Source organism: Pseudophryne corroboree, chromosome 1, assembly GCF_028390025.1.
Source record: "Pseudophryne corroboree isolate aPseCor3 chromosome 1, aPseCor3.hap2, whole genome shotgun sequence".
NCBI classification, from domain to species: Eukaryota; Metazoa; Chordata; class Amphibia; order Anura; family Myobatrachidae; genus Pseudophryne; species Pseudophryne corroboree.
The window spans coordinates 373,606,492-373,633,135 of NC_086444.1; the positions used below are offsets into that span (position 1 = coordinate 373,606,492).

The 26,644-nt window shown below is 48.8% G+C and overlaps 1 protein-coding gene across 1 annotated transcript in view; it reads right to left on the minus strand.

Annotated features, from left to right (window-relative positions):
* Nucleotides 1-26,644, minus strand: part of LIMK2 (LIM domain kinase 2) — a 100,320-nt gene that overhangs the window by 16,298 nt on the left and 57,378 nt on the right. The window contains exons 10-14 of the mRNA XM_063913092.1: nt 25,621-25,749; nt 25,433-25,489; nt 25,275-25,340; nt 24,943-25,117; nt 8,536-8,591 (exon numbers count right to left, since the gene is read on the minus strand). Coding sequence (XP_063769162.1) covers nt 8,536-8,591; nt 24,943-25,117; nt 25,275-25,340; nt 25,433-25,489; nt 25,621-25,749 — 483 coding nt within the window. The remainder of the gene's footprint in view (nt 1-8,535; nt 8,592-24,942; nt 25,118-25,274; nt 25,341-25,432; nt 25,490-25,620; nt 25,750-26,644) is intronic.

Here is a 26,644-nt window from a genome sequence, read left to right on the forward strand (position 1 = left end):
CCGGAATGCCTTTTTCCCTTAGGATCCGGCTTTCCATCGCCATGCCGACAAACGCAGCTGCGGTAAGTCTTGGAACAGACATGGTACTTGCTGAAGCAAGTCCCTTCTTAGCGGCAGAGGCCATAAGACCTCTGTAAGCATCTCTTGAAGTTCCGGGTACCAAGTCCTTCTTGGCCAATCCGGAGCCATGAGTATAGTTCTTACTCCTCTACGTCTTATAATTCTCAGCACCTTAGGTATGAGAAGCAGAGGAGGGAACACATACACCGACTGGTACACCCACGGTGTTACCAGAACGTCCACATCTATTGCCTGAGGGTCTCTTGACCTGGCGCAATACCTGTCCCGTTTTTTGTTCAGACGGGACGCCATCATGTCCACCTTTGGTATTTCCCAACGGTTTACAATCATGTGGAAAAAACTTCCCGATGAAGTTTCCACTCTCCCGGGTGGAGGTCGTGCTGAGGAAGTCTGCTTCCCAGTTTCCATTCCCGGGATGAAACACTGCTGACAGTGTTATCACATGATTTTCCGCCCAGCGAAAAATCCTTGCAGTTTTTTCCTGCTTCTTGTGTCGCCCTGTCTGTTTACGTGGGCGACTGCCGTGATGTTTTTCCCACTGGATCAATATCGGCTGACCTTGAAGCAGAGGTCTTGCTAAGCTTAGAGCATTATAAATTTACCCTTAGCTCCAGTATATTTATGTGGAGAAAAGTCTCCAGACTTGATCACACTCCCTGGAAATTTTTCCCTTGTGTGACTGCTCCCCAGCCTCTCGGGCTGGGCTCCGTGGTCACCAGCATCCAATCCTGAATGCCGAATCTGCGGCCCTCTAGACGATGAGCACTCTATAACCACCACAGGAGAGACACCCTTGTCCTTGGATATAGGGTTATCCGCTGATGCATCTGAAGATGCGATCCGGACCATTTGTCCAGCAGATCCCACTGAAAAGTTCTTGCGTGAAATCTGCCGAACGGAATTGCTTCGTAGGAAGCCACCATTTTTACCAGGACCCTTGTGCAATGATGCACTGTTTTTAGGAGGTTCCTGACTAGCTCGGATAACTCCCTGGCCTTCTCTTCCGGGAGAAACACCTTTTTCTGGACTGTGTCCAGAATCATCCCTAGGCACTGCAGACGTGTCGTCGGGATCAGCTGCGATTTTGGAATTTATTTAGAATCCACCCGTGCTGATTGTAGCAGTATCCGAGATAGTGCTACTCCGACCTCCAACTGTTCCCTGGAGTATGCCCCTATCAGGAGATCGTCCAAGTAAGGGATAATTAAGACGCCTTTTCTTCGAAGAAGAATCATCATTTCGGCCATTACCTTGGTAAAGACCCGGGGTGCCGTGGACAATCCAAACGGCAGCGTCTGAAACTGATAGTGACAGTTCTGCACCACGAACCTGAGGTACCCTTAGTGAGAAGGGCAAATTTGGGACATAGAGGTAAGCATCCCTGATGTCCCGGGACACTATATAGTCCCCTTCTTCCTGGTTCGTTATCACTGCTCTGAGTGACTTCATCTTGATTTGAACCTTTGTAAGTGTTCAAAAAAAATTTTTTTTTTTTTTAGAATAAGTCTCACCTAACCTTCTGGCTTCAGTACTACAATATAGTGTGGAATAATACCCCTTTTCTTGTAGTAGGAGGGGTAATTTAATTATCACCTGCTGGGAATACAGCCTTGTGAATTTTTTCCCATACTACCTCCTTGTCGGAGGGAGACCTTGGTAAAGCAGACTTCAGGAGCCTGCGAAGGGGAAACTTCTCGACATTCCAATCTGTACCCCCGGGATACTACTTGTAGGATCCAGGGGTCCTGTACGGTCTCAGCGCCATGCTGAGAACTTGTCAGAAGCGGTGGAACGCTTCTGTTCCTGGAATGGGCTGCCTGCTGCAGTCTTCTTCCCTTTCCTCTATCCCTGGGCAGATATGATCTTATAGGGACGAGAGGACTGAGGCTGAAAAGACGGTGTCTTTTTCTGCAGAGATGTGACTTAGGGTAAAAAACGGTGGATTTTCCAGCAGTTGCCGTGGCCACCAGGTCCGATGGACCGACCCCAAATAACTCCTCTTCCTTTATACGGCCATACACCTTTGTGCCGTTTGGAATCTGCATCACCTGACCACTGTCGTGTCCATAACATCTTCTGGCAGTTATGGACATCGCATTTATTCATGATGCCAGAGTGCAAATATCCCTCTGTGCATCTCGCATATATAGAAATGCATCCTTTAAATGCTCTATAGTCAATAAAATACTGTCCCTGTCAAGGGTATCAATATTTTTAGTCAGGGAATCCGACCAAGCCACCCTAGCTCTGCACATCCAGGCTGAGGCGATCGCTGGTCGCAGTATAACACCAGTATGTGTGTATATACTTTTTATTATATTTTCCAGCCTCCTGTCAGCTGGTCCTTGAGGACGGCCCTATCTATAGACGGTACAGCCACTTGTTTTGATAAGCGTGTGAGCGCCTTATCCACCTTAAGGGGTGTTTCCCAACGCGCCCTAACTTCTGGCGGGAAAGGGTATACCGCCCATAATTTTCTATCGGGGGGAACCCACGCATCATCACACACTTCATTTAATTTATCTGATTCAGGAAAAACTATGGTAGTTTTTTCACATTCCACATAATACCCTCTTTTGTGGTACTTGTAGTATCAGAAATATGTAACACCTCCTTTATTGCCTTTAATGTGTGGCCCTAATAAGGAATACGTTTGTTTATTCACCGTCGACACTGGATTCAGTGTCCCTGTCTGTGTCTGTGTCGACCGACTAAAGTAAACGGGCGTTTTAAAACCCCTGACGGTGTTTTTGAGACGTCTGGACCGGTATTAATTGTTTGTCGGCCGTCTCATGTCGTCAACCGACCTTGCAGCGTGTTGACATTATCACGTAATTTCCTAAATAAGCCATCCATTCCGGTGTCGACTCCCTAGAGAGTGACATCACCATTACAGGCAATTGCTCCGCCTCCTCACCAACATCGTCCTCCTATCTGTCGACACACACGTACCGACACACAGCACACACACAGGGAATGCTCTGATAGAGGACAGGACCCACTAGCCCTTTGGAGAGACAGAGGGAGAGTTTGCCAGCACACACCAAAAACGCCATAATTATATAGGGACAACCTTATATAAGTGTTTTCCCTTATAGCATCTTAATATATAAGCATATCGCCAAATTAGTGCCCCCCCTCTCTGTTTTAACCCTGTTTCTGTAGTGCAGTGCAGGGGAGAGCCTGGGAGCCTTCCCTCCAGCCTTTCTGTGAGGGAAAATGGCGCTGTGTGCTGAGGAGATAGGCCCCGCCCCTTTTTCGGCGGCCTCGTCTCCCGCTCTTAACGGATTCTGGCAGGGGTTAAATATCTCCATATAGCCTCCGGAGGCTATATGTGAGGTATTTTTAGCCAAAATAGGTATTCATTTGCCTCCCAGGGCGCCCCCCTCCCAGCGCCCTGCACCCTCAGTGACTGCCGTGTGAAGTGTGCTGAGAGGAAAATGGCGCACAGCTGCAGTGCTGTGCGCTACCTTAAGAAGACTGAGGAGTCTTCTGCCGCCGATTCTGGACCTCTTCTTACTTCAGCATCTGCAAGGGGGCCGGCGGCAAGGCTCCGGTGACCATCCAGGCTGTACCTGTGATCGTCCCTCTGGAGCGGATGTCCAGTAGCCAAGAAGCCAATCCATCCTGCACGCAGGTGAGTTCACTTCTTCTCCCCTAAGTCCCTCGTTGCAGTGATCCTGTTGCCAGCAGGACTCACTGTAAAATAAAAAAACCTAAGCTAAACTTTCCTAAGCAGCTCTTTAGGAGAGCCACCTAGATTGCACCCTTCTCGGCCGGGCACAAAAATCTAACTGGCTTGGAGGAGGGTCATAGGGGGAGGAGCCAGTGCACACCACCTGATCGGAAAGCTTTACTTTTGTGCCCTGTCTCCTGCGGAGCCGCTATTCCCCATGGTCCTTTCAGGAACCCCAGCATCCACTAGGACGATAGAGAAATTGTTTTTTCCAGCAGTACTACAAGTCCCAGCAAGCCTCCCCCGCAAGCTGGTACTTGGAGAACCACAAGTACCAGCATGCGGGAGAAAAGCGGGCCCGCTGGTACCTGTAGTACTACTGGAAAAAAAATACCCAAATAAAAACAGGACACACACACCGTGAAAGTAAAACTTTATTTCATACGTCGACACACACATACTTACCTATGTTCACACGCCGACATCGGTCCTCTTCTCCATGTAGAATCCAGGGGTACCTGAAAATAAAAGATCAATATACTCACCTCAGCCATGGTCCAGAGATAAATCCACGTACTTGTAGAAAAAAACAAAACGCAAATACCCGCTCCATGCCGGACTGAAAGGGGTCCCATGCTGACACATGAGACCCCTATCCCCGAATGCAGAGAGACCTGTCAGTGACAGCTGTCACAGAAAGGTCTCTATAGCCAATCAGGAAGCGCAACTTCGTTGCGCTCACCTGATTGGCTCTGCGCGTCTGAGCAGACAGCGCATCGCACAGCCCAGTCCATTATATTCAATGGTGGGAACTTAGCGGCTAGCGGTGAGGTCACCCGCCGGTCAGCGGCTGACCGCGGGTTAACCCCACCGCTACCCGCAAAGTTCCCACCATTGAAAGTAATGGAGCGGCTTTGCGATGCGCTGTCTGACAGCTCAGACAGCGCACAGCCAATCAGGTGAGCGCCACGGAAGTAGCGCTTCCTGATTGGCTGAAGGGACTTCAGTGACAGGAGTCACGTGATGTCCCGGGATTCGGGAGAAAGGGGTCTGATGTGAAAGCATGGGACCCCTTTCCAGTCCGGTATGGATCGGTGTTCGTTTTTTTGTTTTGCCAAGTACGTGGATTATCTCTGGACCTGGATGTACCTCTGGACGCTGGAAGGTGAGTATAATTTTTTCACAGGTACCCTCGGATCGTCGGAGACCGTGGCAGTCGGCGTGTCAACATAGGTAAGTATGTGTGTGTCGGTAGTGTGTAATAAAGTTTTACTATCAAGGTGTCTGTGTACTGTTTTTATTTGGGTATTTTTTTTCCAGTAGTACTACAGGTACCAGCGGGCCCGTTTTTCTCCCGCATGCTGGTACTTGTGGTTCTCCAAGTACCAGCTTGCGGGGAGGCTTGCTGGGACTTGTAGTACTACTGGAAAAAACAATATCTTTTTATTATCACAAAAGGCTATCAGCCTCCCCATCCGCAGCCCATTGGATGGGGGGGGGGGGGGGAGACAGCCTCGGGCTTCACCCCTGGCCCTTGGGTGGCTGGGGGGGGGGGGACCCCTTGATTGAAGGGGTCCCCACTCCCCCAGGGTACCCCGGCCAGGGGTGACTAGTTGGATATTTAATGCCACGGCCGCAGGGCACGGCATAAAAGTGACCCCCGGCTGTGGCATTATCTGTCCAGCTAGTGGAGCCCGATGCTGGTGTTAAAAATACGGGGGACCCCTACTCTTTTTGTCCCCCGTATTTTTGGCACCAGCACCAGGCGCAGAGCCCGGTGCTGGTTTTAAAAATACGGGGGATCCCTGCCCAATTTTTCCCCTGCATTTTTAGAACCAGGACCAGCTTGAAGAGCCCGAGGCTGGTTATGCTTTGGAGGGGGGACCCCACGCCATTTTTTTTTTCCGGGTTTTTCCCGTTTTTCCCCGTTTTTTAAAATCGCGGCAAAATCCGCCAAATCGGCCGATTATCGCCCGCGATTCTGGCGAATCCGTTTTTTATTGAATATGGTGAATTTTGGAAGCCACCTTCCGGAATTCACCTGTCGAATTAAGTCGAATTAAAAAACGGCGAAAAATTGCCGCGATTCGCCGTGAATTGCATATACCCCATAGTCTTTTCAGAGAAACTCAGTAGAGCTCCCCTGTGTGTGACCAGTCTCCCTGGACACAATTCTAAACTGGAGTCTGGAGGAGGGGCATAGAGGGAGGAGCCAGTTCACACCCATTCCAAGTCTTAAAGTGCCCATGTCTCCTGCAGATCCCGTCTATACCCCATGGTTCTTGAAGTGTCCCCAGCATCCTCTAGGACGTATGAGAAATTAATTTAATATTTATTTTTACATTTCTCAAGAAACTTTTGGCCTAGGGGTGCCGTGAAATCAATTCTGACAGTCCAGGGCGCCGTGATTCAGAAAAGTTTGTGAACCACTGAACTAGTCGGATTGCGGGGAAGTAGAATTATCTAGAGAGCAGCATATTACTAAAGTTTAATTAGTAATACAGGTTGTGTATCCCTTATCCAAAATGCTTGGGAGCGGAAGTATTTTGGACATCGGATTTTTCCGTATTTTGGTATAATTGCATACTATAATGAGATATCATGGCGATGGAACCTAAGTCTAAGCACAGAATGCATTTATGTTTCATATACACACAGGATGAAGGTCATTTAATACAATATTTTTAATAACTTGGTGTGTTAAACAAAAGTTTGTGTACATTGAGCCATTAGAAAACAAAGGTTTCATTATCTCACTCTCACTCAAAATATTCCGCATTTCGGAATATTCCGTATTCTGGAATATTTGGATATGGGATACTCAACCTGTATAAAAAGCCCAATCATTTTTAATAAAACATTTAACTTTTCCTCCTACAATAAATGATTGGTTTAACTTCATTCATAGGAGTCATTAAAACTCTCAAAGCTGAAAGTGGACAAATCTATGGGGCCAGATGGGATACATCCAAGGATACTAAAAGAACTTAAAGAGGTGCTGGTAGCACCATTGACAGAATTATTCAACCAGTCATTAGCTACAGGAGAAATTCCAGGGGACTGGAAAAGAGCAAACGTAGTCCCACTGCACAAAAGTGGAAGCAAGGAAGAGGCAAACAACTACAGACCAGTGAGTCTTACATCAGTAGTAGGGAAATTGATGGAAACACTCTTAAAAGAAAGAGTTGTAGATCATCTCAAATCCAGCAATTTACTGGATCCCAAACAGCATGGATTCACTGGGGGAAGATCATGTCAAACAAATCTTATTGACTTTTTTGATTGTGTGACTAAAGTGATGGATAAAGGTGGAGCCATGGATATAGCTTATCTTGACTTTAGTAAGGCTTTTGACACAGTTCCACATCGCAGACTGCTAAATAAACTTGAAAGTTTGGGATTGGATATTAGGATTATTGAATGGATAAGATCTTGGTTGAAGGATAGAAAACAGAGAGTTGTGGTAAATGGAGTGCATTCACAGGAGGGAAATGTTACCAGTGGAGTACCCCAGGGATCTGTACTTGGACCAGTGCTTTTCAATATCTTTATTGGTGACATTGCAAATGGGATTAAAGGGAAAGTATGCCTTTTTGCAGATGACACAAAGGTATGCAACAGGGTAGACACACCAGGTGGGGTAAAACAAATGATTGAGGATCTAGGTAGACTAGAGGAATGGTCAAGAGTCTGGCAATTACAGTTTAATGCCAAAAAATGCAAAATCATGCACTTGGGTCTCAAAAATCCTAAAGCTAAATACAGTATTAATGGCACTATACTGGAAACTACTGAGGAGGAAAGGGATCTAGGAGTCACTATTTCAGATGACTTAAAGGCAGGTAAGCAATGTAACAAGGCAATGAGGAAGGCTAGTCAGATGCTTGGCTGCATTGGGAGAGGAATCAGCAGCAGAAAGAAAGAAGTAATAATGCCACTGTATAGGTCATTGGTACGGCCTCATCTAGAATACTGTATTCAGTTCTGGAGGCCATATCTTCAAAAGGATATTAATACATTAGAAACTGTACAAAGGAGGGCAACTAAAATGGTGCATGGCCTACATCACAAAACATACCCAGAAAGACTAAGAAATCTCAATATGTATAGTTTGGAGCAGAGAAGAGAAAGGGGGGACATGATAGAAACTTTCAAATATATGAAGGGTTTTAACAAAGTCCAGGAGGGAAACATTCTCCAAATGAAGAGAAGCAATAGGACACGAGGACATGCACTGAGACTGGAGGGGGGGAGGTTCAGGGGAAATTTGCGGAAAAATTATTTCACAGAAAGGGTAGTGGACAAGTGGAATAGCCTCCCATCAGAGGTGGTAGAGGCTAAGACAGTAGAGCAATTTAAACATGCATGGGATAGACATAAGGATATCCTTACAAAGAAATAAGGATCAAATAAGGTTAGTGATAAAAAAAAATAATATATAAAAAAAAAAAAGGGGCAGACTAGATGGGCCAAGTGGTTCTTATCTGCCGACAAATTCTATGTTTCTATGTTTCTATTAAATGTATCATTTTAACGTGTTTTTTTGTTTTTTTAATTTCTGTTCACATTGTATTCTTTCCTAAGTACAGAGGCACTTTAGCCAATCTCCCCCATAGGCCTTGTCGATTCCCTCCCCTCGCTTCCCCACTTCCTTCTGCAGGTGAGACCGTTCCAAAACACATTGCAAACTTTACTGTGTACATGTAAAATAAATGCTCATTCTGTTTGGGTTGTTACAGGCCTGAAATCGTTGCAAGCTCCATCAGTAGTGATCTTACCTCACATAGAACAATCCCAAATGAAAATACATCCACCTTCTCATCGTACTGTTTACCTGTGTAAAAAAATAGTATTTTGGTTACCTACCGGTAAATCCTTTTCTCGTACTCCGTAGAGGATGCTGGGGTCCACATTAGTACCATGGGGTATAGAGGGGTCCACCAGGAGCCATTGGCACTTTAAGAGTTTGAGAGTGTGGGCTGGCTTCTCCCTCTATGCCCCTTCTACCAGACTCAGTCTAGAAACTGTGCCCGAGGAGACGGACATCTTCGAGAGAAGGATTATACACAGATAGTGGTGAGATTCATACCAGCTCACACATACAAGGCACGTCAAGCCAACTAAGCTTGAACACTCAGCAACTGCTGAAACATTACTTACCAAGTAACAATGCAGTACTCAACTAAAACGAAGTTGTACTGAACCAAATAACATTTGCAAGAAAACGAAGCGCTGGGCGGGCGCCCAGCATCCTCTACAGACTACGAGAAAAGGATTTACCGGTAGATAACCAAAATCCTATTTTCTCTAACGTCCTAGAGGATGCTGGGACTCCGTAAGGACCATGGGGAATAGACGGGCTCCGCAGGAGACATGGGCACTTTAAGAAAGACTTTAGACTCTGGGTGTGTACTGGCTCCTCCCTCTATGCCCCTCCTCCAGACCTCAGTTTTAGACTGTGCCCAGAGGAAGATGGGTGCACTGCAGGGAGCTCTCCTGAGTTCCCTGCTAAGAAAGCATTTTGTTAGGTTTTTTTCTTATTTTCAGGGAGCTCTGCTGGCAACAGGCTCCCTGCATCGAGGGACTGAGGAGAGAGGAGCAGACCTACTTAAATGATAGGCTCTGCTTCTCGGCTACTGGACACCATTAGCTCCAGAGGGAGTGGAACACAGGTTCGTCCTGGGCGTTCATCCCAGAGCCGCGCCGCCGTTCTCCTCACAGAGCCTGAAGAAATGAAGAAAGAAGACTACTGAGGCGGCAGAAGCCCTCGGGTGCTTCACTGAGGTAACGCACAGCACTGCAGCTGTGCGTCATTGCTCCCATACACCTCACACACTCCGGTCACTGTAAGCGTGCAGGGCGCAGGTGGGGCGCCCTGGGCAGCATTAGAATACCTCTCCTATGGCAAATGACTATATACATGTACAGGTGGGCACTGTACATGTATATAAAAGAGCCCCCGCCATATTTTATTAAGTTTGAGCGGGACAGAAGCCCGCTGCCGAGGGGGCGGGGCATCTCCCTCAGCACTCACCAGCGCCATTTTCTCTCCACAGCACAGCTGAGAGGAAGCTCCCCGGACTCTCCCCTGCTTGACACATGGTGAAAGAGGGTTTTAAAGTAGAGGGGGGGGGAGGGGAGGGGGGGCAGGCACATAATTGGCGATTATACATTACAGCAGCGCTACTGGGTAAACATTCTGTGTTTTTCTCCGGGGTCATATAGCGCTGGGGTGTGTGCTGGCATACTTTCTCTCTGTCTCTCCACAGGGCCTAAAGGGGAACCTGTCTTCAGAAAAGAGTTTCCCTGTGTGTGTGGAGTGTCGGTACGCGTGTGTCGACATGTTTGACGATAAACTCGCCTAAGGAGGAGGGGGAGTGCATGACTGTCAGGTCGTCGTCGGCAACGCAGACACCGGACTGGATGGATATGTGGAATGTCTTGAATGCTAATGTAAAGGGAATCTTCGCCTAAAGTAGACAAGGCGTTGACACGCTTATCCAAGAAGGTGGCACTGCCTTCCCAGGATACTGCTACCCTCAAGGATCCTGCGGATCGTAAGCAGGAAGTTATCATGAAGTACATTTACACACATTCTGGTACTATTGTTAGGCCGGCTATGGCATCGGCCTGGGTTTGTAGTGCTGTCGCAGCATGGACAGATTCCTTGTCTACGGAGATTGAGACCCTAGATAAGGATACCATTCTAATGACCCTAGAGCAGGCATGTCCAAACTGCGGCCCTCCAGCTGTTGTGAAACTACATATCCCAGCATGCCCTAACACAGTTTTGCGGTCAGTGAATGCTAAAGCTGTGTCAGGGCATGCTGGGATGTGTAGTTTCTCAACAGCTGGAGGGCCGCAGTTTGGACATGCCTGCCCTAGAGCATATCAAGGATGCTGCGTTATATATGAGGGATGCTCAAAGAGACATTTGTTTACTAAGCTCCAACATACTAAGAAGGCACCTCATTACCAAATGCAGTCATTTCGTTCAAATAAAAGCAAAAAGGTACGGGGATCGACCTTTCTTGCCAGAGGTAAAGGCAAGGGAAAAAAGCTGCACACAGCTAGTTCCCAGGAGCGGAAGTCCCCCCCCTACGTCTGCAAAATCCACCGCATGACGCTGGGGCTTCCCTGGGGGGGCCAGATCAAGTGGGGGCACGTCTTCGATTTTTCAGCCACGTCTGGGTTCACTCACAGGTGGATCCCTGGGCAATAGAGATTGTTTCTCAGGGATACAGGCTGGAATTCGAAGAGATGCCTCCTCGCCGGTTTTTCAAATCGGCTCTGCCAGCTTCTCCGTCAGAAAGGGAGTTCGTGTTAACTGCAATTCAAAAATTGTACCTGCAACAGGTGATAGTCAAGGTTCCTCTTCTCCAGCGAGGAAAGGGGTATTACTCAACCCTGTTTGTGGTTCCGAAACCGGACGGTTCGGTCAGACCCATTTTGAATCTGAAATCCCTGAACCTGTACTTGAAAAAGTTCAAGTTCAAGATGGAATCGCTCAGAGCGGTCATCGCCAGCCTGGAGAGGGGGGGGGGGGGGGGATTGGATGGTTTCCCTGGACATAAAGGATGCTTGCCTTCATGTTCCGATTTTTCTTCCTCACCAGGCGTTCCTGAGATTTGCTGTACAGGACTGTCATTACCAATTTCAGACGTTGCCGTTTGGGCTTTCCACGGCCCCGAGAATTTTCACCAAGGTAATGGCGGAAATGATGGTGCTCCTGCGCAAGCAGGGTGTCACAATTATCCCATACTTGGACGATCTCCTCATAAAGGCGAGATCTCGGGAGAAGTTACTGGACAGCGTGTCACTGTCAGGGAGGACGTTGCAACAGCACGGCTGGATTCTCAATATTCCGAAGTCCCAGCTGGTTCCTACAATGCGTCTGACCTTTTTGGGCCTGATTCTGGACACAGAACAGAAAAAGGTTTTTCTTCCGATGGAAAAGGCTCAGGAGCTCATAGCTCTGGTCAGGAACCTATTAAAGCCAAAAAAGGTTTCAGTGCTTCACTGCACCCATGTCCTGGGGAAGATGGTGGCATCGTACGAGGCCATCCCCTTCGGCAGGTTCCATGCGGGGACTTTTCAATGGGACCTACTGGACAAATGGTCCGGGTCTCATTTACAAATGCATCAAAGGATCACCCTGTCTCCCAGAGCCAGGGTATCTCTCCTGTGGTGGCTGTACAGTGCTCACCTCCTGGAAGGCCGCAGGTTCGGCATTCAGGACTGGATCCTGGTGACCACGGACGCGAGCCTCCGAGGTTGGGGAGCAGTCACACAGGGAAGAAATTTCCAAGGACTTTGGTCAAGTCAAGAGACTTCTCTTCACATCAACATCCTGGAATTAAGGGCCATATACAACGCCCTACGTCAAGCGGAGATCTTACTTCGCAATCGACCAGTTCTGATCCAGTCAGACAACATCACCGCAGTAGCTCATGTAAACCGCCATGGCGGCACAAGGAGCAGAGTGGCAATGGCGGAAGCCCCCATAATTCTTCGCTGGGCAGAGAATCATGTAAGCGCTCTGTCAGCAGTGTTCATTCCGGGAGTGGACAACTGGGAAGCAGACTTCCTCAGCAGACAGGATCTGCATCCGGGAGAGTGGGGACTTAATCAGGAAGTCTTCGCGCAGATTGCAAGTCGGTGGGAACTACCCCAAATAGACATGATGGCATCCAGTCTCAACAAAAAGCTACAAAGGTATTGCGCCAGCTCAAGAGACCCTCAGGCGGTAGCTGTGGACGCCCTAGTGACACCGTGGGTGTTCCAGTCGGTATATGTGTTTCCTCCTCTTCCTCTTCCTCTCATACCCAAGGTGTTGAGGATAATAAGAAGAGGAGGAGTGAGAACAATTCTCATTGTTCCAGATTGGCCACGAAGGACCTGGTATCCGGATCTGCAAAAAATGCTCACAGAAGATCCGTGACCTCTTCCTCTAGTCAGGACCTGTTACAACAAGGTCCCTGTCTGTTCCAAGACTTACAGCGGCTGCGTTTGACGGCATGGCGGTTGAACGCCGGATCCTAGTGGAAAAAGGTATTCCGGATGAGGTCATTCCTACGCTAATAAAGGCTAGGAAGGACGTGACGTCTAAACATTATCACCGAAAATAAGAAAATAAGAATTTACTCACCGGTAATTCTATTTCTCGTAGTCCGTAGTGGATGCTGGGGACTCCGTAAGGACCATGGGGAATAGACGGCTCCGCAGGAGACTGGGCACATCTAAGAAAGATTTAGGACTATCTGGTGTGCACTGGCTCCTCCCCCTATGACCCTCCTCCAAGCCTCAGTTAGGAACTGTGCCCGGAAGAGCTGACACAATAAGGAAGGATTTTTGAATCCTGGGTAAGACTCATACCAGCCACACCAAATAACACGTGATAGGAACCCCGGTTAACAGTATGATAACAAAATGGAGCCTCTGAAGAGATGGCTCACAACAAAACCCGATTTTTTTAACAATAACTATGTACAGGTATTGCAGACAATCCACACTTGGGATGGGCGCCCAGCATCCACTACGGACTACGAGAAATAGAATTACCGGTGAGTAAATTCTTATTTTCTCTGACGTCCTAGTGGATGCTGGGGACTCCGTAAGGACCATGGGGATTATACCAAAGCTCCCAAACGGGCGGGAGAGTGCGGATGACTCTGCAGCACCGAATGAGAGAACTCCAGGTCCTCCTCAGCCAGGGTATCAAATTTGTAGAATTTTGCTAACGTGTTTGCCCCTGACCAAATAGCAGCTCGGCAAAGTTGTAAAGCCGAGACCCAGAATGCGCCAGCTGAATAGTGCTACAAATCCAGCGCGCAATAGACTGCTTAGAAGCAGGAGCACCCAGCTTGGTGGGTGCATACAGGATAAACAGCGAGTCAGTCTTTCTGACTCCAGCCGTCCTGGAAATATAAATTTTCAGGGCCCTGACTACGTCCAGCAACTTGGAATCCTCCAAGTCCCTAGTAGCCGCAGGCACCACAATAGGTTGGTTCAAGTGAAAAGCTGAGACCACCTTTGGGAGAAACGGAGGACGAGTCCTCAATTCTGCCCTATCCATATGGAAAATCAGATAAGGGCTTTTACAAGACAAAGCCGCCAATTCTGAAACCCGCCTGGCCGACGCGAAGGCCAACAGCATGACCACTTTCCACGTGAGATATTTTAAATCCACAGTCTTAAGTGGTTCGAACCAATGTGATTTCAAGAATGTCAGAACCACATTGAGATCCCAAGGTGCCACTGGGGGCACAAAAGGAGGCTGAATATGCAGTACTCCTTTGACAAAAGTATGAACTTCGGGCAGTGAAGCCAGTTCTTTTTGGAAGAAAATCGACAGAGCCGAAATCTGGACCTTTATGGACCCCAATTTGAGGCCCAACGTCACCCCTGCTTGCAGGAAGTGCAGGAATCGACCCAGTTGAAATTCCTCCGTCGGGGCCTTCATGGCCTCACACCAAGCAACATATTTTCGCCAAATGCGGTGATAATGTCTTGCGGTGACATCCTTCCTGGCTTTGATCAGGGTAGGGATGACTTCCTCCGGGATACCCTTTTCCTTCAGGATCCGGTGTTCAACCGCCATGCCGTCAAACGCAGCCGCGGTAAGTCTTGGAACAGACAGGGTCCCTGCTGCAGCAGGTCTTGTCTGAGCGGCAGAGGCCAAGGGTCCTCTGTAAGCATCTCTTGAAGTTCCGGGTACCAAGCTCTTCTTGGCCAATCCGGAACCACGAGTATGGTTTTCACTCCTCGCCTTCTTATTATTCTCAGTACCTTGGGTATGAGAGGTAGAGGAGGAAACACATAAACCGACTGGTACACCCATGGTGTCACTAGAGCGTCCACCGCTATCGCCTGAGGGTCTCTTGACCGGGCGCAATATCTTTTCAACTTCTTGTTGAGGCGGGACGCCATCATGTCTACCTGTGGTTTTTCCCACCGGTTGACCAGCATTTGAAAGACTTCTGGATGAAGTCCCCATTCTCCCGGGTGGAGGTCGTGCCTGCTGAGGAAGTCTGCTTCCCAGTTGTCCACTCCCGGAATGAACACTGCCGTCAGTGCTAACACATGATTCTCTGCCCATCTGAGAATCCTTGTGGCTTCTGCCATCGCCATCCTGCTTCTCGTGCCGCCCTGTCTGTTTACATGGGCGACCGCCGTGATGTTGTCTGACTGGATCAGTACCGTCTGGTTTTGAAGCAGGGGTCTTGCCTGGCTTAGGGCATTGTAAATGGCCCTTAGCTCCAGGATATTTATGTGAAGAGAAATCTCCTGATTTGACCACAGTCCTTGGAAATTTCTTCCCTTTGTGACTGCCCCCCAGCCCCGAAGGCTGGCATCCGTGGTCACCAGGACCCAGTCCTGTATTCCGAATCTGCGGCCCTCTAGTAGATGAGACCTCTGCAGCCACCACAGCAGCGACACCCTGGTTCTGGCCGATAGGGTTATCCGCTGTTGCATCTGGAGATGGGACCCGGACCATTTGTCCAACAGGTCCCACTGGAACGTCCTTGCGTGGAACCTTCCGAATGGAATTGCTTCGTATGAAGCTACCATTTTTCCCAGGACTCGTGTGCATTGATGTACCGACACTTTTCCTGGTTTTAGAATGTCTCTGACCAGAGATGACAATTCCTCGGCTTTTTCCAGTGGAAGAAACACTCTTTTCTGGTCTGTGTCCAGAATCATTCCCAGGAACAGAAGACGTGTCGTCGGGACCAGCTGTGACTTTGGAATGTTTAGAATCCAGCCGTGCTGTTGTAGCACTTCCTGAGAAAGTGCCACCCCCACTATCAACTGTTCTTTGGACCTCGCCTTTATCAGGAGATCGTCCAAGTACGGGATAATTAAAACTCCCTTCTTGCGAAGGAGTATCATCATTTCGGCCATTACCTTGGTAAAGACCCTCGGTGCCGTGGATAACCCGAACGGCAGCATCTGGAACTGATAGTGACAGTCCTGTACCACAAATCTGAGGTACTCCTGGTGCGGAGGGTAAATAGGGACATGCAGGTACGCATCCTTGATGTCCAGGGATACCATGTAATCCCCCTCCTCCAGGCTCGCAATAACCGCCCTGAGCGATTCCATCTTGAACTTGAACCTTTTGATATAAGTGTTCAAGGCTTTTAAATTTAAGATGGGTCTCACTGAACCGTCCGGTTTCGGTACCACAAACATTGTGGAATAGTAACCCTTTCCTTGCTGAAGGAGGGGTACCTTGACGACCACTTTCTGTGAATACAGTTTTTGAATAGCCACCAACACTGCCTCCCTGGCAGAGGGAGTTGCCGGCAAGGCAGATTTTAGGAAACGGCGGGGGGGGAGACGTCTCGAATTCCAGCCTGTACCCCGGAGATACTACTTGAAGGACCCAGGGATCCACTTGTGAGAGAGCCCACTGTGTGCTGAAAAACCTGAGACGTGCCCCCACCGTTCCCGATTCCGCCTGAGCAGCCCCAGCGTCATGCTGTGGACTTACCGGACGCAGGGGAGGACTTCTGCTCCTGGGAACCAGCTGTGTGCTGCAGCTTTTTCCCCCTTCCTCTGCCCCTCGGCAGAAAGGATGAGCCTCTAGCCCGCTTATTTTTCTGGGGCCGAAAGGACTGTACCTGATAATACGGTGCTTTCTTTTGTTGTGGGGTAGCCTGAGGCAAAAAAGTCGATTTCCCAGCAGTAGCTGTGGAAACGAGGTCTGAAAGACCTTCCCCAAAAAGTTCCGCCCCTTTATAGGGTAAAACCTCCATGTGCCGCTTGGAGTCGGCATCACCTGACCATTGCCTAGTCCATAACCCCCGTCTGGCGGCAATGGACATAGCGCTTATTTTTGATGCCAGCCGGCAAATATCCCTCTGTGCATCACGCATGTATAAGACCGCGTCTTTTATATGGTCAATCGTTAGCAAAATATTGTCCCTATCCATGGTATCAATGTTTTCTGACGGAGTCGGACCACGCAGCAGCAGCACTGCACATCCAAGCTGATGCAATAGCGGGTCTCAATATAATGCCAGTGTGTGTGTATATAGCTTTTAGGGTACTTTCCAGCTTTCTACCAGCAGGTTCTTTTAGGGCGGCCGTATCCGGAGACGGTAGTGCCACCTTCTTTGATAAGCGTGTCAATGCTTTATCTACCCTAGGGGGTGTTTCCCAGCGTGACCTATCCTCTGGCGGGAAAGGGTACGCAGCCATTAACCGTTTAGAAATGATCAATTTCTTATCTGGGGAAGTCCACGCTTCCTCACACACCTCATTTAGTTCGTCAGATGCAGGAAAAACTACTGGTAGCTTTTTCTCACCAAACATAATACCCTTTTTTGTGGTACCTGGGGTATCATCAGAAATGTGTAAAACATTTTTCATAGCCTCAATCATATAACGGGTGGATCTATTGGAGGGTACACTCGTCTCATCATCGTCGACACTGGAGTCGGTATCCGTGTCGACATCTGTATCTGTCATCTGAGGTAGCAGGCGTTTTACAGCCCCTGATGACATTTAAAACGCTTGGACAGGCACAAGCTGAGTAGCCGGCTGTCCTATGTCGTCAAACCTTTTATGTAAGGAGCTGACACTGTCACGTAATTCCTTCCATAAGTCCATCCACACTGGTGTCGACCCCGCAGGGGGTGACATCACATTCACAGGCATTTGCTCCGCCTCCACATCATTATCCTCCTCATACATGTCGACACAGCAGTACCGACACACAGCAGACACACAGGGAATGCTCTTACAGAGGACAGGACCCCACAAAGCCCTTTGGGGAGACAGAGGGAGAGTATGCCAGCACACACCAGGGCGCTATATAACACAGGGATATCACTATACAGAGTGTTTTCCCTTATAGCTGCCTATAATATATATATACTGCGCCTAAATTGTGCCCCCCCTCTCTTTTTTACCCTTTCTGTAGTGCAGGACTGCAGGGAAGAGCCAGGGAGCTTCCTTCCAGCGAAGCTGTGAGGGAATAATGGCGCCAGTGTGCTGAGGGAGTTGGCTCCGCCCCTTTTTCGGCGGGCTTTCTCCCGCTATTTTATCGATTCTGGCAGGGGTTAATATACACCTATATAGCCTCTGGGGCTATATATGGTGTTAGTTTTGCCAGCCAAGGTGTTATTATTGCTGCTCAGGGCGCCCCCCCCCCCAGCGCCCTGCACCCATCAGTGACCGCAGTGTGTGGTGTGCATGAGGAGCAATGGCGCACAGCTGCAGTGCTGTGCGCTACCTTGGAGAAGACAGAAGTCTTCAGCCGCCGATTTTCCGGACCACCTTCTTGTTTCTGGCTCTGTAAGGGGGACGGCGGCGCGGCTCCGGGAAAGGACGACGAGGTCGGGTCCTGTGTTCGATCCCTCTGGAGCTAATGGTGTCCAGTAGCCTAAGAAGCCCAAGCTACCACCACTTAGGTAGGTTCGCTTCTTCTCCTCTTAGTCCCTCGTTGCAGTGAGCCTGTTGCCAGCAGGTCTCACTGAAAATAAAAAACCTAAACTATACTTTCTTTTAGGAGCTCAGGAGAGCCCCTAGTGTGCATCCAGCTCAGCCGGGCACAGAAATCTAACTGAGGCTTGGAGGAGGGTCATAGGGGGAGGAGCCAGTGCACACCAGATAGTCCTAAATCTTTCTTAGATGTGCCCAGTCTCCTGCGGAGCCGTCTATTCCCCATGGTCCTTACGGAGTCCCCAGCATCCACTAGGACGTCAGAGAAAATATGTTTCTTGGTGTGAGGCCAGGAATGCTCCTACGGAAGAATTCCATCTAGGCCGTTTTCTTCACTTCCTACAAACTGGAGTGAATTTGGGCCTAAAATTAGGCTCCATTAAAGTTCAGATTTTGGCCTTATCCATTTTCTTTCAAAAGCAATTGGCCTCTTTACCTGAAGTACAAACTTTTGTGAGGGGAGTACTGCATATTCAGCCTCCTTTTGTACCTCCGGTGGCACCTTGGGACCTTAATGTGGTGTTAAGTTTCCTTAAGTCACATTGGTTTGAACCACTTAATACAGTGGAGTTGAAATATCTCACTTGGAAGGTGGTCATGTTGTTAGCCTTGGCTTCGGCTAGGCGAGTTTTGGAATTGGCGGCTTTATCACATAAAAGCCCCTATCTGGTTTTCCATATGGATAGAGCGGAGTTGCGGACCCGTCCTCAATTCCTACCTAAGGTGGTCTCATCCTTTCATATGAACCAACCTATTGTCGTGCCTGTGGCTACACGTGACTTGGAGGATTCCGAGTCCCTTGATGTGGTCAGGGCTTTGAAAATTTATGTGGCCAGAACGACTAGGATCAGAAAAACAGAAGCACTGTTTGTCCTGTATGCAGTCAACAAGGTTGGCGGTCCTGCTTCAAAGCAGACTATTGCTCGCTGGATCTGTAACACGATTCAGCAGGCGCATTCTACGGCAGGATTGCCGTTACCGAAATCGGTTAAGGCCCATTCCACTAGGAAGGTGGGCTTGTCTTGGGCGGCTGCCCGAGGGGTCTCGGCACTACAGCTGTGCCGAGCTGCTACTTGGTCGGGGTAAAACACTTTTGCAAAGTTCTATAAGTTTGATACCATGGCTGAGGAGGACCTCCTGTTTGCTCAATCGGTGCTGCAGAGTCATCCGCACTCTCCCGCCCGTTTGGGAGCTTTGGTATAATCCCCATGGTCCTTACGGAGTCCCCAGCATCCTCTAGGACGTTAGAGAAAATAGGATTTTACACTTACCGGTAAATCTATTTCTCGTAGTCCGTAGAGGATGCTGGGCGCCCGTCCCAAGTGCGGACTTCTTCTGCAAGACTTGTATATAGTTATTGCTTACATAAGGGTTATATTATAGTTCATTGGTTTGGACCGAGACTATGTTGTTTGTTCATACTGTTAACTGGGTAGTTTATCACAAGTTATACGGTGTGATTGGTGTGGCTGGTATGAATCTTGCCCTTGGATTAACAAAAATCCTTTCCTCGTACTGTCCATCTCCTCTGGGCACAGTTTCTCTAACTGAGGTCTGGAGGAGGGGCATAGAGGGAGGAGCCAGTGCACACCCAGAGTCTAAAGTATTTCTTAAAGTGCCCATGTCTCCTGCGGAGCCCGTCTATTCCCCATGGTCCTTACGGAGTCCCAGCATCCTCTACGGACTACGAGAAATAGATTTACCGGTAAGTGTAAAATCCTATTTTCTCTTACGTCCTAGGGGATGCTGGGGTCCACATTAGTACCATGGGGATGTACCACAGCTCCCAAAATGGGAGGGAGAGCGCGGCGGCTCCTGCAAAACTGATTGACTGAACTTCAGATCATCAGAGGCCAAAGTATCGAACTTGTAAAACTTTGCAAACGTGTTCGACCCAGACCAAGTTGCAGCTCGGCAAAGTTGCACTGCGAGACAACCCCAGGCAGCCGCCCAGGAAGACCCCACCTTACAAGTAGACTGGGCCTTAAAAGATTTTGGACACAGCCTTCCTGCCGTAGATAAGCGTGCTGGATAGTGAACCTAATCCAGCGAGAAATAGTCTGCCTAGAAGCAGGACACCCAATTATCTTGGGATCATATGACAACAGAGAGTCCGACTTTCTGTGACGAGAAGTTCTCTTCACATCTACCTTCAGAGCCCTCACGACATCCAAGGACTTTGATGCGACTGAGGAGTCCGTAGCCACTGGCACAATAGGTTGGTTGATAGGAAATGCCGACACAACCTTCGGAAGAAACTGCTGACGTGTCCGGAGCACAGCTCTATCTTCGTGGAAGATCAAGTAAGGGCTTTTACAGGATAAAGCCCCCAGCTTGGACACACGTCTAGCAGAAGCTAAGGCTAACAACGTGACCGCCTTCCATGTAAGAAATTTGACCTCAACCTCCTGTAGAGGGCAGCCAATTGTTTCTGAAAGAAAGTGGACAGGGCCGAAATCTGAACCTTCACAGATCCTAACCTCAGGCCCATATCCACACCTGCTTGCAAACTCCTACGGAAACTCCACCGTAGGAAACTTCTTGGATTCACACCAAGAGACATATTTCTTCCAAATACGATGGTAATGTTTAGACGTTACCCTTTTCCTAGCCTGTATCAGGGTAGGAATGATCGGAATGCCCTTCCGAGCAAGTATCAGGCGCTCAACTTCCATGCTGTCAAACGTAGCCGCGGTAAGTCTTGATAGGCGAACGGCCCCTGTTGCAGCAGGTCCTCCCGAAGAGGAAGAGGCCTCGGATCTTCTTGCAGTAGATTCAGAAGGTCCGTGTACCAAGCCCTTCTTGGCCAGTCTGGGGCAATGAGGATTGCTTGAACCCTTGTTCTCCTTATGAGCTTTTAGAATTCTTGAGTGGGAGTGGTGGAAACACGTACACTGACTGGAACACCCGCGGAGACACCAGGGCATCCACTGCCACTACCTGTGGGTCTCTAGACCTGGAAGCCGAAGCTTCTTGTTGAGGCGAAAGGCCATCAGGTCTATTTGGGGTAATCCCCAAAGGTCTGTTATTTCCTTGAATACCTCCGGATGGAGACCCCACTCCCCTGGATGGAGATCGTGTCTGCTGAGAAAGTCTGCATCCCAGTTGTCTACTCCCAGAATGAAGATGGCTGACAGCGCCAGCGCGTGTTTGTCTGTCCAGAGGAGTATTCTAGTCACCTCTGACATTGCCGCTCTGCTCTTCGTTCCGCCTTGTCGGTTTATGTAAGCTACTGTTGTTACGTTGTCCGACTGCACTTGAATGGCCCGATTTCTTAGAAGAGGGGTCGCCTGAAGAAAACCATTGTAGACGGCTCTTAAATCCAGGATGTTGATGGGCAGGCCGGCTTCCAGGCTTGACCACCGTCCTTGGAAGTTTACTCCTTGAGTGACTGCTCCCCAGCTCCGAAGGCTCGTGTCCTGCGGCCCTCTAGAAGGTGAGGCAATTGGAGCCACCAGAGGAGTGAAATGCTGACCACTTGTCCAAGAGATCCAGTTGGAAGGTCCGAGCGTGGAACCTCCCGTACGGGAGAGCCTCGTAAGAGGCCACCATCTTCCCAATAGGCGAATGCATTGAGCACTGATGAACCTGGCTTCAGCACATCCCGGACCAACGCCTTTTCCTGCGGAAGAAACACCCTTTCGCACTTCCGTATCCAGGATCATTCCCAGAAAGGACAACCTCTGGGTTGGTTCCAAATGTGACTTTGGAAGGTTCAGAATCCAACCATGACTCCTGAGGAGGCGTGTTGTGAGAACAATGTACTGCAGCAGCTTCTCCGTGGACGATGCCTTTATCAGCAGATCATCCAGATATGGAATGATGTTCACACCCTGTTTGCGGAGGAGAACCATCATTCTGCCATCACTTTGGTAAACAGCCTTGGTGCTGTGGAAAGGCAGAGTGGCAGGGCCTGGAACTGTAAATGACAGTCCAGCAATGCGAAACGGAGATAAGCCTGATGCGGCAGCCATATCGGATAGTGGAGGTATGCATTCTTGATATCCAGTGATACCAGGTATTTCCCCCTCTTCCAGACCTGATATCACCGCCCTGAGAGACTCCATCTTGAACTTGAACTCCTTTAAAAAGGTTCAATGATCTTAGGTTCAGAATGGGCCACGAAAAGGTTCGAATAGTAACCTTTGTACTGCATGTGAGGTGGTACTGGTACAAAGACCTGTGCCTCCACCAGTTTTTGGACAGCGTCTTGTAGTACAGTGCTGTCTCTTAACAGAGTTGGTAAGCCTGATTTGAAAAAGCGATGAGGAGGGAAAGTTTGAAATTCCAGCCTGTATCCCTGGGATACAATATCTATCACGCAGTGATCCAGGCCGGACGATACCCAGACCTGACTGAAGTGTCTGAATCTCGCTCCCACTGGCCCAACCTCCAGGCCGCGCAGTCCACCGTCATGCGGAGGACTTTGGTGTACCTGAAGCAGGCCTTTGTTCCAGGGAACCTGCAGCGGCAGGTTTCTTTGACTTAACTCGACCTCCCCTAAAGAAGGTATTGGATGGTCTGGCCTTTCTAGGCTTGTTAGGCCGAAAGGACTGTGTTGCAGGTGAAGAGAAGGATTTCTTTGGAGCAGGTGCTGGTGAGGGAAGAAATGGAGACTTACCCGCTGTAGCCGTGGATATCCACGCGTCTAGAGCTTCCCCAAAGAAAGCCTTACCTGTATAGGGTAGGGACTCCTCACTCTTTCTGGATTCCGCGTCGGCCGACCACTGGCGCAGCCACAGTCCCCGACGAGCTGAAACAGACATAGAAGAGATTCCCGCAGCCATGGAACCCAGGTCTTTCATGGATTCTACCATAAAACCTGCTGAATCATGTATATTGCGTAAATATAATGCAACATCATCCCTCTCCATCGTAACCAAATTCTTAAGCAAGGTAGCCGACCACTTTACTATTGCCTTCGCAATCCATGCGGTAGCAATAGTGGCCCCTGAAGCAGCGTACATTGATTTAAGCGTGTTATCAATTTTTCTATCAGCCGGCTCCTTTAAGGCGGTAGATCCTGGAACAGGCAAAACTACCTTCTTTGAGAGTCTGGAGACAGATGCGTCAACAATCGGCGGGTTTTCCCATTTATTTCCTATCCTCCTCCGGGAAAGGAAACGCCACCTGTACCCTTTTAGGGACCTGGAATTTTTTCTCAGGGTTTACCCATGCTTTTTCAAATATAGCATTCAATTCCTTTGACGCAGGGAAGGTTAGCAGGGCTTTTTATTTTCAGTGAAAAAAGCCTCCTCAACCTGCTCAGGTATGGTATCATTAACATTCAACACATCTCTGATAGCCTCGATCAACAATTGCACCCCCTTTACAACACATCCCCATCACCTTCTGTGGTGTCAGAATCGGTATCAGTGTTGTCTTGTGTGACCAGCACAAGCGCACGTTTGTGGGGGTATACAGTCGGCGTCCTGAGGTACCAGAAACCGGCCATACCGCCATAGAGCTCTTTAATACCTGGGTTGCAGATTAATTACTTGCAACCCTGTCAGAAATCTGAGAAATCCAAGATTTCATAGAGGAAAACCACTCCGGTTCCCTTGCTAGTATCTATGCTAAACCAGTGCTATCCTGATTACATGGAATGGGATCATCCTGGGAGGATAAATCCTCTGCAGCATATGACACAGTGTCCCTGGACATAGCTAAAGGAGACCACCAAAAACTCTATACACACACACACACACACACACACACACACACACACACACACACACACACAGGTGAGGGCAGACAAAGTTTTCCCCCCAAGAATGGCAAGAGAGACACAGAGATTGGAGCCAATCCACACACAGCGCTTTTACCAAAGGGAGACCCCTGTCAGCGCTGACTGTGCACCTTAATAGGACACACAGTCTTATTACAGCCTATAGGACACACAGTCTTATTACAGCCTCCCCTCCCTTCTACAACCCCCTGGTACCGTGTACAGATAGCTGGAGTTGCTGTGGAGGGACCTGTTCTTCCTCTGAGCGCTGTGCAGGCAGGAAAATGGCGCTGGAACGCTGCTGGGTCCGCTCCTTAATGGCACTGTCTTTCCGCTCTTCATGGATTATACTGGCCTGAGGAAATTGTGCTGGCTAAGATCCGAGGACCCTGACAGGCTTGTGGACCAGTGTAGGGGGTAAGCGCTGGCCCAGGGCGCCCCACCATGTGCCGCTGAGCCTTCCCAGAAGCGCAGTTAATACTGCGCTCCCTCCCAGCTGCCGCCATCTTCACACCAGCCCCCCGCTGCTAGGGGGGGAGGGGGTCGGTGTCTCACTCACCACTTCTTCAGCTCTGTAAGGGGTTGGCAGCATGCTGCTGGGGCGAGCGGTCCCCTGTGGCGGAGAACGATCAGACCCCTCTGGAGCTCAATGTCCAGTCAGCGGAGACAGTGGCTCAGACCCCGCAGGGCAGACACTGCTCCCCCCCTTAGTCCCTCGCTGCAGGGAGGCTGTTGCCAGCAGCATCCCTGTAAAATAATAAACTCTAAAAATAAACTTTTCTAGAAAAGCTCTGTAGAGCTCACCTAGCTGTGACCGGCTCCTCCGGGCACATTTTCTAAACTGAGTCTGGTAGGAGGGGCATAAAGGGAGGAGCCAGCCCACACCCTCAAACTCTTAAAGTGCCATTGGCTCCTGGTGGACCCGTCTATACCCCAGGATACTAATGTGGACCCCAGCATCCTCTAGGATGCAAGAGAAATTATATAATTGAATTTGCCCCATTACCATTTAACATTTCAGGTGCCATCCAGTAGGGATTGCCCACCACTGTGTAACGTTTTCGGCGGTTAGTTTTGCGTAGTGTTCGCTTCTTTGTGGGTGGACGTTCTGGTGGGGGTCTTGGTTTCTCTTCCACAATGAGTCTGGAAAGCCCAAAGTCTGCAACCACCACTGTGCCATCCTATAAGAGAAGAACATCAGATAGCTGAGAAAGACATATAAATGAGGACAGGTGAAGGCATCAACAAATACGTCTGCAAAACGTCACAGAGAAGAGGTGTAAGAGCAGATACTGAACAGAGCGATGGAAGAACAACCAGGTGAAATGAGGATATTACCAGCTTAATGAGACAGTTGTGCGAGTTGAGATCCCTATGGATAATGCTCATTGAGTGAAGATATGCCTAAAGGGGGAAAAAACAAACAAAAAACAAAACAAAATGGTTTTTACTAGCTACAGCACCTTATAGTGCTTAAGTAAAAGAGTTAAGCTTACCATTCCACATGAAATGTCTTTAGCAAATGAGACCTTCTGTTGCCAAGGGCAATGGTCCTGAGGGTGGGATGAGGAAACAAAGGGAACAAAATGTAATATTAGTATTAGCCTTTACAATTTTAAGTTAAAATGATTATACCTAATAGTTACACCATACAGCTTAAACACCAAGTCTCACTTTGCCTCACCCCTCTTAGGAAGTCCTTTAACGTTCCACATTCTATATACTCAGTCAGCAAGTTTAGTCTACGATCCTTGTAAAGGACCCCAATAAAACGCAGCACATTGGGATGATCCAGACAACGCATGACCTTTACCTGCAAGAAGCCAAATATAAAATAATATTTATAACAAGCAATACAATGTTATCTTGTACACCAAGAAGCAAGTTAACTGGTCGAAGAGGGAATTTTGACGTTGGGGTATAGAAAATGTAAAGGGATTTAGTGTTCACATCAGAGTGTACTGTTGTGCGCACGAAAGGTGCATGCGCTGGAAAATAAGATTTTAAACCTACCGGTAAATCTTTTTCTCCTAGTCCGTAGAGGATGCTGGGGACTCCGTAAGGACCAGGGGTATAGACGGGCTCCGCAGGAGACATGGGCACTATAAAGAATGGGTGTGCACTGGCTCCTCCCTCTATGCCCCTCCTCCAGACCACAGTTAGAGAAACTGTGCCAAGAGGAGATGGACAATACGAGGAAAGGATTTTGTTAATCTAAGTGCAAGATTCATACCAGCCCACACCATCCACACCGTATAACCTGGAATATACGCAACCAGTTAACAGTATGAACAAAAACAGTATCAGCTAAAGACTGATCTTAACTAACATAACCCTTATGCAAGCAACAACTATATACAAGCCTTGCAGATTTTGTCCGCACTGGGACGGGCGCCCAGCATCCTCTACGGACTAGGAGAAAAAGATTTACCGGTAGGTTTAAAATCTTATTTTCTCTTACGTCCTAGAGGATGCTGGGGACTCCGTAAGGACCATGGGGTTTATACCAAAGCTCCAGACCGGGCAGGAAAGTGCGGACGACTCTGCAGCACCGACTGAGCAAACGCAAGGTCCTCATCAGCCAGGGTATCAAACTTATAGAACTTTGCAAAAAAGTGTTTGAACCTGACCAGGTAGTTGCTCGGCAAAACTGTAAAGCAGAGACGCCTCGGGCAGCCGCCCAAGAAGAGGCCGCCTTCCTAGTGGAA